Below are 16,620 nucleotides of genomic sequence, written 5' to 3' on the forward strand. Positions count from 1 at the left end.
TGTTTTATTTATTCAATTATTTATCGAACAACTACCGTGTGCCAAGAACTAAAATAGAAGTTGAGGGCCCAAAACTGCTGGACGTTAGAATAACGTTTTCAAATTTATGAAATAAAATACATAGGATTACAAAATGGAACTATATTGAACTATAGTAACCAAAATATTTTTCAAAATGGATATAAGTAACATATCTGTTTAATTAGTTGATATCAAAGTGATGATGAATGTGAGCATTGTTTGAAAATAGCAACTGTGATGCAATATGAAAAATCTGTGATTCTGGTAGTCATGAAGTCACAAGTGCTCTGTAGTACTGTGGTTTGTGGCCTACATTCACCATGGAAGGAAATGCTAAATTTCCATTAAAAGCCGGTGCAAATGGAGGTGTAGTTTTTTCTAATCCAGGCTTATGGACCACCTGATTTAGACTCCCAAATCCAAGAATCACAGATTCAGAAACCCTGCCCTAAGATCACATTCCGGTCTTATTCCTTCCAGAAAGGAGCTTTTCTCTACTCTTGGTCACACTGGCCCATCTCTTCTCTGAGCCACAACTGAGTATAATTTCAGGACTCACACCTCTAATTGTACCACATTCATGGATTTTCTCTACAAATAAACTTCAAACTCCTTGGAGTTATGGAGCACTTCTGATATTTCCTTTACCCTCAACCCCTACGTGCTGCAAGGATGCTGGGAGAGTCAGACTTTCCTAGTCGCCTCCTCCAGGATGGGATCAGCTGGTCCTTGGAGACCCTCCTATCAATTTCCTTGCCAAGAGATTCCCCATTAAAACCCTTGCTTTGGCAATTGAGCTCAATGTTGAAAGTAAGCTCAGTCATCTACTGCTTAAAATAATAGTCAGGAACATGTAAGTGACATCACAGTCAAGGAATTCAGACATGGCAGATCATCAGCATAAATATCAAACTTGGAGGGGCAGTGTTAAAAATGTGTTGTCTAAAAAGTGGAAGATTAAAAGGAATCATTCTTTCAGAAGGGGACAAGAACCCGGAAGGCAAATGTTACTAGGGCTGTTGTCCTAGGCTCTTTGCCTCCAGCCCCTGCTTGCTTAATTGGTAAGGAGTTCTGTGTCCATAGCCTATGAACAAAATGTATCTGAATCTAACAGCCAAATAGCAGCTGTCAACCCAAAGGTGACAGGAAAACTCAAGCTGGTGAGATAGGACTTTGGGGTGCAGGATGATTCCCCAACCACTCTAGAGTTGTGGCAGCCCTCCCTTCTCTGCCCTCCTAAAGTACAGAGTGCTATAAATGAAACCAAGTTTAAGACTCTTGGGTAGAGGGATATAGAAACTTAAGATAGAGTTTGTGCTTTCAAAGAATCTACAATCAAATCAAGAAGAGCAAAGATAGCACCCATGAAACCACTGCAAACATACAAGGTACCCTACATTTAGGAGTTAAATCATATAATAGGACCAGGGAGCTTCTCTTCTCTGGCTTTCAGAGGAGAGATCCAAGCAAGCTGTAGAGCTGAGGCAACAGGCACTGATTAAAATCTCAGATGTATGAAAGTACTAGAATACATTTCAAATATGATATAATTTAAAAATGTAAAATCCAGAATCCATAAAGAAAAGATTGGTACATTTTAATTAAAAAATGAAAATTTTATGCATGACAAAAAAACTATAAATGAAGTTTAAAAAAAGTCATTGCAACACATACTACAAACAAAAGGCCAGTCTCTAATATATCAAGAGCTCTTCCAAATCAATAATAAAATACCACCAACCCAGTAGACTAATAAGCAAATGATGTGAGCACATAGTTCATAGAAAAGGAACTACAATGGCTCTTATAAGGTCTTATACTGGCAAAGATCAAGAAGTTTCATGCACTATCTTAGTTAGCAAGAATATGGGGAAATAGGCTCTCTCATACATACACTGCTTGTAGGTCAAACTATGAATTAATCTAGCCTCTATGGAAGGCAATTTGGCAATATCTATCAGAATTACCATTCTGCATGGCTTTGACCCAGAAAATCCACCCCTTGATATTTATACCACAGTTATACTCAAATATGTGAGTTGATATGTCTGTACACAAGAACAGTTATTACATTATTTGTTTTAGGGAAAAATTGGAAACCACCTAAACATCCATCAATAGGGAACTGGTTAAATACGTTATGGTCCATTCATATAGTGTTTTGATTAGGAGGAATGAATCAGCTTTCTTTTGATGGGGAGCATATTCAGGGAATATTACTGAATGAAAAAGAACAAGGTACAAAACAATCGGTAGAGAAACTACACTTTGTGGGGAACAAGGAAGGGAAAGAGACTGACTTTTTATTGTACACCCTTTGTCCCTTTTGAATTCATTCAAAATGAATTCCATCATTATATACTCTTTTGCCCCATTTAAGTGCATTTTAAAATGTGTGCATTTAAAAAAAACAAAAAAACTTTTGTGACTCCAGTAGTTTATAGTATTTTTTTAAATGTTCACTAGAGAAAAGGTACATCAGTTTTAATAAGAGGCCTAGAAGATACTAAAACTTGCTATCCAACTGGGGACTTCCCTGGTGGTCCAGTGATTAAGAATCCACCTTCCAATGCAGGGGACACGGGTTTGAGCCCTGGTCCGGGAAGATCCCACATGCTGCAGAACAACTAAGCCCGTGCGCCACAACTACTGAGCCTGCGTGCCGCAACTACTGAGCCCACATGTCACAACTACTGAAGCCCGCACACCTAGAGCCCATGCTCTGCAAGAAGAGAAGCCACCGCGATGAGAAGCCTGCGCACCTAAACAAAGAGTAGCCCACGCTTGCAGCAACTAGAGAAAGCCTGTGTGCAGAAATGAAGATCCAGCACAGCCAAAATAATTAATTAATTTAAAAAACTTGCTACCCAAGTTTTTAGGGAATCACTTAAGAGTGATTAGATCCAAATAGTAATCCTTTCCTGAGAGCATGAAAACTATGGGAGGTAGGTTTTGTTATTTTTTATATTGTTGGTTGGTGGAAGGAGGGAAGGGTTTACTGAATTGACTAGATAGGGAGAAACAGGGATTCAAGCAGTGGAGTTGGCAGAAACCACGTGCTTTGGTGGTTTCTATTTTCTATTTTCAATTAACCAGGAGACAAAGGAAATTGAGGGCCAAGGAGAGGGCAGCAGTAGCCAGTTCCCACCAGGGAAAAATTTGTTTCTGAGTAGCTGAAACCACTGAAAGAGTTCTCAGGAAAAAAGCTTTTGGGACACCTGTTAATGAATGAACCTGTGAAGACCCAGGACCTTGTGCTGTCCCAGAGCCTCAGTGGGAATGTGAACAAGCCTCCAAAGAGGAAAATCCAGAGCTCTGTGGATACCGCAGAGGAATCCAGGTTCCTCAGCAGGAGCCAGGCTGGCCCGGCCTCTTCTCTTGATGTTAGTCTATAAATGCAGGCAACTCTTGTTTAACCAATATTCTGTCAAAGAGTTTTTTTTTAATCTGGCTTGGGGTGGAGGGGAGTTAAGTATTTTTAGGTGAGAAAGCTCTTATTAAATTTTTTAAATCTTTACTGACTGCATTTGAGAGAGAAGCCTTACAGGGTGATTTAACTTACTCTCACTAAAACCCCTACAGCAGACAGAGAGGGAGAAATAGATGATTGATTGATTGATAGATAGATAGATAGATAGACAAATATGACAGTTTGTTAGTCCAATTCAGATTTCGGCAACCACACATACTATTTAGATTTTGTGTTTCAGCTGTGAATTAAAGGCAGGGGCCTCTGGGGGAGTGGGTTGGGGGTTACTTGCCTGGTTTTGGTGTGCACTGTGTGTGTGGTTTGTTTAGTTGTCATGTCTTTGGATTACAGTATAATTGACATGCCATAAAATTTACCCATTGTAAGTGTACAATGTGATTTTCAGTGAATTTATATAGTTGTGCAACCATCACCACAATCTAGTCTTAAAACACTTGTGTCACCCAAAAATGTTTCCTCATACCCATTTGTGGTCAGTGCCTGCCCCCAGCCCCAGCCCGCACCTGGTCTGCTTTCTGTCTTGAGTTTTGCCTTTTCTAGAAATTTCACATATGGAATCATACAGTGTGTAATCTTGTATCTGGACTCTCGGCACGATGACTTCGAAGGTTATCTGTGTTTTTGCCAGAGTGGTGTCCTATCGTGTGGATGACACATTTGGATACACTTGTTTATCCATTTTCCAGCTGAGGGACATTGGGTTGTTTCTGGTTTGGAGCTGTTATGCATGATGCTACCATGAATGTTTTTATGCGTGTCATATTTTAGTTTGTTTTTGGAGGATTCTGGGGCAAACTCCTGAGGGTTTCCATGACACCTGTCGAAGTTCACAAAACAAGGACAGACTTTCTTAAGATTCTTATTATTCCAGCCTCCTGAAAACCACACCCCTGGATCTGCATTTGCCCTCCTTTCCAAGCAGCTTTAGAAATGCTGAGAAGGAGGGAGCCTGTGGACAGGTCATGGTCCCACTGGCCTAAGAGCAGCACCGCTTGCCAGGCTCGGGCTCACTGCGGATTTTGACCTTCCCTGTCACCTTTTTCCCTAGTGTGCATAAAGTTAATGCAAAACGAAAAACAAACTCATGCCAACCAACCCGTGATAAACCTGTTTAGGTACTCTATCTTTCTATTTCTCCCCCATGTTATCTTTAACAGTTTATCGTTTTTAAAGGATACAGTAAAGTATAGCCTCAATATGAAAAAAAAAAGAAAAGAAAATCAAACATAGGAGAGTTATTGTTTAATTGGTACAGAATTCCAGTTTTGTAAGATGAAATGAGTTCTGGAGACAGATGGTGGTAATGGTTGCACAGCAACGCAAGTGTACTTAATGCCACTGAACCGTACACTTAAAAATGGCTAATACTAAAAAGGAATTATTTAGAGTAAAAATGGAAAATAGTCCTTTACCATGACCTTTCTCCTGAGAACTAGCCACAGTTAACAGCTTAATGATTAATCATTCATGCAGATTTTTTCACATACATTTATAAACGTATTTTTGAACAGATTTTCAGGATCTTTTCTTCCTACATAAATAGGGTCATGTATTTGCTGTGTAGCTCGCTTCTTTTTACTTCATAATATATCACAGCCATCTTTTCATGTCAGCATATGTGTCTGACTCACTTTTTTTAACCAGTACAAAATAATCAGAGGAAAGGCTATAGTTTATCAGGACCTGTGGGTTGCTTGAAATTTTTCCTCTTTCAAAAACTGTGAACATTCTTGTACAAGTGTCTTTGATGAGTGCTTTGCATTTCTTTAGAATAGTAACTGTGGACATGCTCATGAAAGGGCAAAAAAAACATTTAAATATCCCACCAAAGTTCTTCCTACTGATCTCATATGTGTAAGTGCCCGTTTGCACCACATCCTCACCAATACCAGCCATTACCAGCACTTACAGCCTGGGTAAATCTCATAAGAAAATAGAAATTATGTCATCTTGTTTTTTGGGGTTTTTTCTAATAAATTTATTAATTTATTTTTGGTTGTGTTGGGTCTTCGTTGCTGTGTGCAGGCTTTCTCTAGTTGCGGTGAGTGGGGGCTAGTCTTCGTTGTGGTGTGCGGGCTTCCCATTGCAGTGGCTTCTCTTGTTGTGGAGCATGGACTGTAGGCGCACGGGCTTCAGTAGCTGCAGCACGTAGACTCAGTAGTTGTGGCGCACAGGCTTAGTTGCTCCACGGCATGTGGGATCTTCCTGGACCAGGGCTCGAACCTGTGTCCCCTGCATTGGCAGGCGGATTCTTAACCACTATGCCACCAGGGAAGCCCTATGTCTTCTTGTTTTAATTTGAATTCTCTGATTACTAGTGAGGTTGAGAATCTTTTCTAATGTTTATGTGGCCATTTTGTTTTCTTCTGTGAATTGCCTGTTGATATATATATTTGCCCCATCTTCTATTGAACTCTTTATATTTTTCGTATTTATTTATAGGAGCACTTTGTGTGTAATGGATATTACCTTTTTTTATTGCAGATATTTCCTTTCAATCTATACCTTATAAACATATAATCTTATTCAGGGGATTTTTCACTTAAAAATGTTTAGTTATTGGGCTTCCCTGGTGGCACAGTGGTTGAGAGTCCACCTACCGATGCAGGGGACACGGGTTCGTGCCCCGGTCTGGGAAGATCCCACATGCCGCGGAGAGGCTGGTCCCGTGAGCCATGGCCGCTGAGCCTGTGCGTCCGGAGCCTGTGCTCCGCAATGGGAGAGGCCACAACAGTGAGAGGCCTGCGTACTGCAAAAAAAAAAAAAAAAAAAAGTTTAGTTATTGATTGTCAAGTCAGCCTTATACAGCATAACCTAAAGTTTTCCTGTCTTGCTTAGAAAGGGCTTCCTTGCTGAAAAATTACAAAAAGTTTTCTCTCATGTTTCCTTCTAATAGTTTTGATTGTTATCTTTAGATTTTTTTATAACTGCTTTTAGATACATAATTCACATAATACCATGCATTTCACATACCAACATTTCACCCATTTAATATGTACAAATCAATGGTTTTTAGTATATTCACAGAGTTGTGCAACCAACACCACTATCTAATTTCAGAGCATTTTCATCATCCCACCAAGAAGTCCATCACCCATTTGGAGTCTCTTCCCATTTCCCTCCAACCCTCCTAATCCTAAGCAACCATCAGTCTACTTTCTGTCTCTATGGATTTGCTTATTCTGGACATTTCATGTAAATGGAGTTATACAATATAAAAACTATGTGGTACTTTGTGACAGTTTCTTTCACTTAGTGTAGAATTTTCAAGGTCTATTCATATTGTAGCATGTATCAGTATTTCATTTCTTTTCATTGCCAAATAATATTCCATTATATATATATGTGTTTATGCATTTGTCAGCTGACGGACATCTGGATTGTTTCTACTTTTTGGCTATTATGAAAAATACTGCTGTGAACATTCATGTACAAGTCTCGGTTTTGTTTTTTTTTGACTTTTTAAAATTAATGTAAAATATACAAAACATAACATTTGCCATTTTAACCATTTTTAGGTCTACAATTCAGTGGCATTAAGTACATTCACAGTGTTGTGCAACTATCACCACTATTTTCAGAACTATTTCATCATCCTGTGCAGAAACGCTGTACCCATTAAACAAAGCTCCCCATTTTCCCCTTCCTCCAGCCCCTAGTAACCTCTATCCTACTTCCCATCTGTATGAATTTGCCTAGTCTAGGTACTTCATGTAAGTGGAATCACACAATAATTGTCCTTTTGTGTCTGTCTGATTTCACTGAGCATAATGTCTTCAAGGTTCATTTATGTTGTAGCATGTATCAGAATTCCTTTCCTTTTCAAGGCTGAATAATACTCCATTGTATTCCATTGTATGTATTGGATATACATTACATTTTGTTTATTCAATCATCTATTGATAGATATTTTGGTTGTTTCTAGCTTTTGGCAATTGTGAATAATGCTACTATGAACATTGGTGTAATAGTATTTGTTTGAGTCCTGGTTTTCAATTTTTTTTCAGTATATACTTAGGAGTGGAATTGCTGGATCATATTCTATGTTCAGCTTTTTCAGGAACTGCCAAACTGTTTCCCATGGAGGCTACACCATTTTACATTCCCACCAGCAATGCACAGAGGTTCCAATTTGTCCACATTCTCACCAATATTTGTTATTATCTGTCCTTTAGATTCATCCTAGTGGATCTGAAGTGGTATCTCATTGTGGTTTTGCATGTTTAGATTCTTTAATCTATCTGTAATTTATGTATTTTGGATGTGTAAGATTGTTTTGTGATTTTCGATTTTTGTTCTCCAAATTGCTTGGCATTTTTAACACTGTTATAGTGCTGAATTCTTTCTTCCCCTGCTGATAAAATGCCATTTTCTTTTATATTAAATTATATACATACATAGGTCTGTTGCTGGATATTGCTTTACTGACATTTTGTGAATTCCTATACCAATACCACACTATTTTAGTTGCTGCCACTTTATTATATATTTTAATATCTGGGAGGACAAGTGTCTCCCCAGCATTGTTCTTTTTCAAAATGTTCTTGGAGATATTTGAACATTGTCTCTTCCAGCCCAACTTGATCAGCTTGCATGAAGTTCCACTAAAAACCCCTGTCAGATTCTGATTAGATTTACAGAGTCTACAGATTAGCCTGGGGACCCCTTCTCCTTATACTACTTATCACATAAACCATTTCACTACCTGTGTTTCCCAACAATAGAAGTGTGATAAGAAAGGGAAAATACTGGAATCTAAGATGGGTCAGTTTGGCCCCTTCAAGAAGCTCTGGAAAATATTTTGAGAAAGAAAGTTCTTAATTCAGAAGTAAAATGATCTGAGACAGTGGAAAGATAGAGGGGTTTCTTTCTGTTACCTGAACTAAAGTTTATTGCATCTGATTAACAAGGATTGGCCTCAGTTATTCTAGATCTTTTGTACTGTGGAATGTAAATATGCCCCCTCATACGTACACACGCATATATCTCTTTCTTTCTCTAGTACGATGCTGTCCGAATAAACCAACTTTATGAACAAGCCAGGTGGGCCATTCTCTTAGAAGAAATTGACTGCACGGAGGAAGAAATGTTGATCTTTGCAGCACTACAGGTATGGGAACCTTGGTACCTTTCTCTGAAAGGAGACAAAGCAAATTTGTTCTCCTTAAAGTTTCATTTTCTTCATACTGATTGTTTTTCTTTGAAAAAGAGCTGAAAATGAGGGTAGTAAATTATTTAAAATATTCCTCATAACCCATCCACATGCACATCTTATAAGGCATCAGTCTTGCCGTCCTCATCTCTTCTGCACTACAAGTTCAACCAGCGATGGAAAAGAACTGAGTTGGAACATGACTAACCATAAATCTCAAAATAATTTAAATTATATTTCATTTTCCCTACATAGCTGGGGGATCTCCTTCCAGGAGATGTTCAGTATTACAGGGGAATTGTCTTCAAAGAAGAAATGGCCGATGGATTCCCTTGTGTTTATAACATTCCTAAAACCTCTGTTTTTGTTGTAGTATCACATTAGCAAACTGTCGTTGTCTACTGAAATACAGGATTTTACAAATGAGTCTGAGGTCGACGAAGTAGAAGCAGCACTTTCTAATTTGGAAGTGACCCTGGAAGGTGGAAAAGCAGACAACACTTTGGTATGAATTTTTTGATAACTCGGAATTGTGGCTTTGCTCTGATTGACAAACATAGATGAGTTTTTTTATTATTATAAGGGAATATTTTGTCTGATTTTGAAAAATAGAAAATACTCTCTTCATCTGAGAAACTTAAACCTAGCAAGAACTGACTAGCTTTTCTCAGGTCGCTCTGTAAGAGACGGTAAGGTATTTTCATCACTCTCAATGACAATTCTTTCATATTGTATTTCTTCTTAAAGATAAGCTAGCTTGTATGAGGGAAAGACTGCTGAGGGCTCCATTTCACTAGTGTGGAACATGAATTGGCCCTTTAACTTAAGTCTAGAAGAATGAGGTAGCTGTGAAAGTAGAGAAACCATATGATCTGTTGACTTAGTCATACATTTCAACTGGGCAAGGTTGGACATTGTAAAAAGTTCCTGAACCTTTTGACTTTAGTAAATAAAGAAAAACTCTCCAGTAAAACATAAAGAAATAACACTTTTTTATCATCTTTATTGCTCCTTATCCAAGAAATGTGGCTGAATGTCAGCTTTATAATTGCAATGCCCCTCCTTGTTTGATTCATTCATTGGGAGCCACTCTTTTGTATAACTTCTTCAGTCATTAGTTTAATCACATTGAATCAGAGAGGTAGAGTCATTGTAATTGGCTATAAATAGTAATAGATAAAAATGAGTCATTATATAGTTTTGTATTTAATGTGTGTTCTATTATGGTTAAATTCCTTAAAATAGGAAATTGGTATCATGCCAAAGCAAATACTTCATACAAACTGAATTCCCAGATTCTGTAGAGATTCAGGCCCTGAATCACATTTGTTAGAGACATGGGCCCCATGAAACTGGACTTCTCTTTTGTCTACATCCTCCACTAAATACTTACAATGGAAAAGTCATCCTTCTTAGAATAAATAAAAAATTCCCTTCTCACCTTCCTCAGTATATTTTTTTGATGCCAAACAATAGTCTTTTCAGTTTGAAAAAAGGCACCAACCTACACTGCAGAATGAACTTTGAACGAGATTCCTTCTGAGAGTTTAATCAGTGAACTAGATATAGCAAGACTTATCCACTCTGATATAAACATTGTAAAATATTTTGTTTATACATAAAAGTAGTAGTTTTTTAATAAATTTATTTCTTTTATTTATTTATTTTTGGCTGTGTTGGGTCTTTGTTGCTGCACGTGGGCTTTCTCTAGTTGCAGCTATCAGGGGCTACTCTCCATCACAGTATGCAGGCTTCTCATTGTGGTGGCTTCTCTTGTTGAGTAGCATGGGCTCTAGGCACGCAGGCTTCAGTAGTTGTGGCACGTGGGCTCAGTAGTTGTGGTGCACGGGCTTAGTTGCTCTGCGGCATGCGGGATCTTCCCGGACCAGAGCTCGAACCCGTGTCCCCTGCATTGGCAGGTGGATTCTGAACCACTGCACAACCAGGGAAGCCCCAAATTAGTAGTTTCTAACTCAGATTTTTAACTTGAGTGATAGTGTGTGGTAGTTTTTAAAATCTTTTTTCATTTGTGTAATATATGACACAGGAAAGTCAAAAGTACAAAAACGTACAGCTTAACAAATTAGTATTAATTTATCACCCAAGTCACCACCCAAATCAAGAACTAGAACTTTACCAATCACCCCAGAAGTCCCACATGTGCCCGATCCTAGTCCTAACCCTCCCCCACCTCACCCCCAAGGTAACAACTGGAAATGTAGCTGGTGGACTGAGGAACTGAGTTTTTCAATTTATTTAATTTTAATTAATTCTAATGTAAATACCTACACATGGCGGGTGGCTACAGTGTGGGACAGTGCAGGTACAGAGTATCAGCACCACCTGTCTAATTACTGCTTGTCAAATGTTGTCTGCTTTTCCTCAGGAGGACATTACTGATATCCCTAAACTTGCAGATAATCTCAGATTATTTAGGTAAGTCACCCTTGAAGAGGAAAGAAGTTACACAAAATCTTGCAGGTAAAGAGTCTAGGAGTTTAAATTGAACATCCATTAGGCAGGTTCATTGTTCAAAGGTAAGAGCATGAGCTTTGGCATCAGGCAATGGATGGAGTCCTAGCTCCACTATGCACATCAGCTGGGTGACCTCAGGTATTGTCCTTATGTCCCTGAGCCTCAGTTTCCTGATCTATAAAGTGGGGATATACCTTCCCTTAGGCTTGTTGGGAGAATTAAATTAGATGATGCATATGAAGCATTGAGCATGGTGCCTGGCTCATTAAATGGTGGTGTAAACACGGCTGGTGTCAGTGATACTAAACACATATGCCAGACTGGAATTCTTTCTATGGTCCACCTGCTCAGGACTCTCACACTATTTGAAAGCTCTTTCATGGTTTAAAAATCAGTTGTCTCTAGAACTTTGATCCTGGGCTTATAGAGAGTAGTCACCTTAGTTTATCTACCTTCACCTGTTAAAGTATTTCTGATAAACTCCCCAGCCACCTCAGGTCAATCTGAAACTGTTAAAAAGGCAGAGAAGTTTTTTACCTTCTTCATGGGAAGAAAGGGCTGCCACATTTGTGATGGTGCCAAGGTGGGTTAGGATGAAAAGAGTAGGGTCCTTTTGAAGTTCTATCAGTTACTTTATGGTTTGTTGACTTTTCTTAACAAGCTGACACTTCACTGAGTCAGTTGGCTTGAAAAGAAACACAAGTCGCTTTTTTTAACATATAATGCAAAGAAAGACTTGGAAAGAATGAACAATGAATCAGCTATAAATGAGAAACAAGCGTCTGGAGGTAACAATATTTGTCACTGGGTTTCTACAAGGTTTTTTTTTTTTTAGTGTGATTTTAGCAGATGGTTCCAAACAATAGGGTCATTCATTTAACTTCCGTGGTATAAATAGTTGCAACCATGCATATTGTTATAGTCAGAGCTACAGAAAAAAAATAAGGATTTGAATCCACAAATATATCTTAATAAATTATTAATAATTGTTCTTAAAAGAAATTCATTTGCCGTTTTCTCTATATAGAGCAAATTGAGCTCTTCGCAAACCAAATAATGACAATATTCTTCCTATAGATGTTTTTGATGAAGGAAGCGATATCCTGAAACTAAGCCCTGAATCCGTATCACTTTAGGGTGATTATTATGCTAAAACTCACAAAGTTGTCCTCATATTTCACCAGTGGCCACTTTATCTACCAAAGGTTTCAAGGCGTTGAATGTATAATATAATATGGTTTCTGGAAGAAAATAATAAAGGAGGAAGCGGGGGGTGGGGATGAAACAGAAAAGGAGAAGGGAAGGGAGGAAAGATGTTGGAGAGTGGAGCTCTGCTGCTAGTGGGTGTGTGACCCTTATAGACCCTTCATTTCTCTGGGCCTCCTTTCCTCAGCAGGAGAAGAGCATTGAACTAACCCTTTGATTTTTAATTTTTTTTTTCTTTGACAGTGAAGCTCTTTTTTTCCCCCTAAACACATCTATTGAACCACTATATAAATAGTGAACTTCACTTCCTAGCAACATGGCCTCTGATCTGATGCAAATCTTAGTCTCACTATAAATTCATTTGAATGTTGGGTAAGATAAAAAGAATTGTCAATACAAAGTTGATCTTGAAGTGAGACTGGGAAATCTCAGCTTGCAGGAAACGAAGAGGGAACTAGTTCTACAAATGAAGCTTCAGCTGCACAGGGGGGTTTGGCCATGAACATTGATTCTCATGGCTCAGGGCTGGAATTTTAATCCCCACACAGGATTCAAGGTGGGGTTGCCTCCTGTAAAGTTATGAGCCAGGACTGAAGCTGCTGCCTAAAGCCAGAAACTTGCAAGAGCTGCCTTCTCTGCTTAACAGGGAGTAGAAAAACTGCCTATCAGTCAAAGGAAGAGTAAGTTCATCCTTGCATAGAGTGCTGTGTGGGGAGATGAAATGTCTCTTGAAAAGTCAGAACCAAGGTCTGTGCCACACACAGATGTAGATCTAAATTTAAGTGTCTTATATGATAAGAGAATTCTGAAAAATAAAACACAAACTGGTCCAGAACCACAAAAGCTATGAAACCCTAGCAAATGTAATTGCAAAAATACTTGGAGGGAAATATTCACAATCTAGCATGCGTGGACCTTCTACAGAAAACAGCAACACCCCCAAAACAAACAAACAACCTCCCAATAAAAATTACTAACCATGTGAGTTCATGAACCACCATAAAGAAAAGTCAGTAGGCCCAGTAAATAAGAGGATTAGCTATTTTAATAATTTTAGGTAATAGAACAATCTGAAGAAACCATAAAATGAGTATGTTTAGAATCATTAAGTACATTGAAAGGTAAAAATTGTAATGAAAGGCAGTATTAGAAACTCTAAAAAAGAAAAATATAGTCATAGAAATTTAAAATTGAATACATGTATTAAACATCAAGTTCAAAACACAAAGAGAGGACTTAGAAAGGTAGAAGTGGAAGATATGGTATAGATAGAATGAGAAGGTTCAACTAGGAGTTTCAGAAGGAAAAAAAGGGGAGAAGCAAACATTCCAAAGAGAATGCTTATTTTCCATAATTGTTGAAGACAAACTCCTTAAATTCAAGAATCACAAATCCCAACAAAATAAATCAGTATAAACGTACATCTTGGTGTGGCCAACCATTGGTAAGAGAAAGTCTTTGAAGTCAAAGAGAAAAGATAGATTTCCTATAAAGGAAAAACTGTTCTTGTTGGCTGGAAGATATCTTGAAAGGGCTAAGAGAAGATAACAATCAATCTAGAACTTTATGCCCAATCTCTCAACATTTTACTTGCTACAAACCCTTAAATATAAATCAGGCAAGATACAATCCTAATAGTCAATTACATATTTAATAAAAACAATGATTTATCCCCAAACTGTAAGGTGTAACCACTGTTGGAGAAACTACCTTGGAATAAATGGCTCCACAGCAGGGTTATAGGGAGAGGTTACAAATAAAACTCATTCATGGAGTCATTCATAATCAAGTTACTGTAGCAAAGAAGTTCCAGTCAGACATACCCAATGTGCTATAGAAGACTGTCAGTGTGATTTAGTTCATAAATAAGAGACTCTTAAATTTGGTAGAATCTTTACAGTATTTTTAAAGAGATGGAGGGTGACTATGAAAATCTTTAGTCCTACTCTAAGGCTCACTGGTTATCACATGCAAAATTACCTGTAAGAGTTATACTTAAAAAAAAAGAGGGACTTGCCTGGTGGCTCACTGGTTAAAAACCCACCTGCCACTGCAGGGGACACAGGTTCGATCCCTGGTCTGGGAAGATCCCACATGCCACGGAGCAACTAAGTCCAAGAGCCACAACTACTGGGCCCACGTGCTGCAACTACTGAAGCCCATGCACCTAGAACCCGTGTTCTGCAATGAGAAGTCACTGCAATGTGAAGCCTGCTACCGCAACGAAGAGTAGCCCCTGCTCACTGCAACTAGAGAAAGCCTGCGCACAGGAACGAAGACCCAACGCAGCCAAAAAAAAAAAAAAGAAGAAGTTCCAAATCTATGACCTCTCTGTGATGATAAGTGGCCATCAGTAGTGAGCCTCCAGATACTTTCAAAATAATAAATGCACTTAATCCGTCATTTAGGAAAAGGTGATTGTAAAATGAGTGAGAAAATAACCAGTTTTTGAAAGATGTTAATGCTGTGAAGAGAACATTTTGGGTTTTGGGGGGGGATTTTTTGCTTTTGCTTTTTTTAACATCTTTATTGGAGTAAAATTGCTTTACAATGGTGTGTTAGTTTCTGCTTTATAACAAAGTGAATCAGTTATACATATACATATGTTCCCATATCTCTTCCCTCTTGCATCTCCCTCCCTCCCACACTCCCTATCCCTCCCCTCTAGGTGGTCACAAATCACCTAGCTGATCTCCCTGTGCTATGCGGCTGCTTCCCACTAGCTATCTATTTTACGTTTGGTAGTGTATATATGTCCATGCCACTCTCTCACTTTCTCAAAGCTTACCCTGCCCCCTCCCCATATCCTCAAGTCCAGGCTCTAGTAGGTCTGTGTCTTTATTCCCATCTTACCCCTAAGTTCTTCATGACCTTTTCTTTTTTTCTTAGATTCCATATATATGTGTTAGCATACAGCATTTGTTTTTCTCTTTCTGACTTACTTCACTCTGTATGAAAGACTCTAGGTCCATCCACCTCACTACAAATCTCTCAATTTCGTTTCTTTTTTGGCTGTGTAATATTCCATTGTATATATGTGCCACATCTTCTTTATCCATTCATCTGTTGATGGACACTTAGGTTGCTTCCATGTCCTGGCTGTTGTAAATAGAGCTGCAATGAACACATCTTCTTTATCCATTCATCTGTTGATGGACACTTCTTTATCCATTCATCTGTTGATGGACACTTAGGTTGCTTCCATGTCCTGGCTATTGTAAATAGAGCTGCAATGAACATTTGGGAACATGACTCTTTTTGAATTATGGTTTTCTCAGGGTATATGCCCAGTAGTGGGATTGCTGGCTCATATGGTAGTTCTATTTTAGTTTTTTAAGGAACCTCCACACTGTTCTCCATAGTGGCTGTATCAATTTATATGCCCACCAACAGTGCAAGAGTGTTCCCTTTTCTCCACACCCTCTCCAGCATTTACTGTTTGCAGATTTTCTGATGATGGCCATTCTGACCAGTGTGAGGTGATACCTCAATGTAGTTTTGATATGCATTTCTCTAATGATTAGTGATGTTGAGAATTCTTTCATGTGTCTGTTGACAATCTGTATATCTTCTTTGGAGAAATGTCTATTTAGCTCGTCTGCCCATTTGTGGATTAGGTTGTTTGTTTTTTTGTCATTGAGCTGCATGAGCTGCTTGTAAATCTTGGAGATGAATCCTTTGTCAATTGCTTCATTTGCAAATATTTTCTCCCATTCTGAGGGTTACCTTTTCGTCTTGTTTATGGTTTCCTTTACTGTGCAAAAGCTTTGAAGTTTCATTAGGTCCCATTTGTTTATTTTTGTTTTTATTTCCATTTTCCTAGGAGGTGAATCAAAAAGGATCTTGCTGTGATTTCTGTCATAGAGTGTTCTGCCTATGTTTTCCTCTAAGAGTTTGATAGTGTCTGGCCTTACATTTAGGTCTTTAATCCATTTTGAGTTTATTTTTGTGTATGGTGTTAGGAAATTTTCTAATTTCATACTTTTACATGTACCTATCCAGTTTTCCCAGCACCACTTATTGAAGAGGCTGTCTTTTCTCCACTGTATATTCTTGCCTCCTTTATCAAAGATAAGGTGACCGTATATGCGTGGGTTTATCTCTGGGCTTTCTATCCTGTTCCATTGATCTATATTTCTGTTTTTGTGCCAGTACCATACTGTCTTGATTACTGTAGCTTTGTAAGATAGTCTGAAGTCAGGGAGCCTGATTCCTCCATCTCCATTTTTCGTTCTCAAGATTGCTTTGGCTATTTGGGGTCTTTCGTGTTTCCATA

At 38.4% G+C, this 16,620-nt stretch overlaps 1 protein-coding gene across 1 annotated transcript in view; it reads left to right on the forward strand.

Moving 5' to 3' along the window:
* Positions 1 to 16,620, forward strand: part of FERMT1 (FERM domain containing kindlin 1) — a 64,929-nt gene that overhangs the window by 31,014 nt on the left and 17,295 nt on the right. Inside the window, exons 7-9 of the mRNA XM_082856731.1 lie at positions 8,514 to 8,621; positions 9,037 to 9,168; positions 11,050 to 11,099. Of these exons, the coding sequence (XP_082712857.1) occupies positions 8,514 to 8,621; positions 9,037 to 9,168; positions 11,050 to 11,099 (290 nt within the window). The remainder of the gene's footprint in view (positions 1 to 8,513; positions 8,622 to 9,036; positions 9,169 to 11,049; positions 11,100 to 16,620) is intronic.

Source organism: Leucopleurus acutus, assembly GCF_964270905.1.
Source record: "Leucopleurus acutus genome assembly, chromosome: 16".
Classification (NCBI taxonomy): Eukaryota; Metazoa; Chordata; class Mammalia; order Artiodactyla; family Delphinidae; genus Leucopleurus; species Leucopleurus acutus.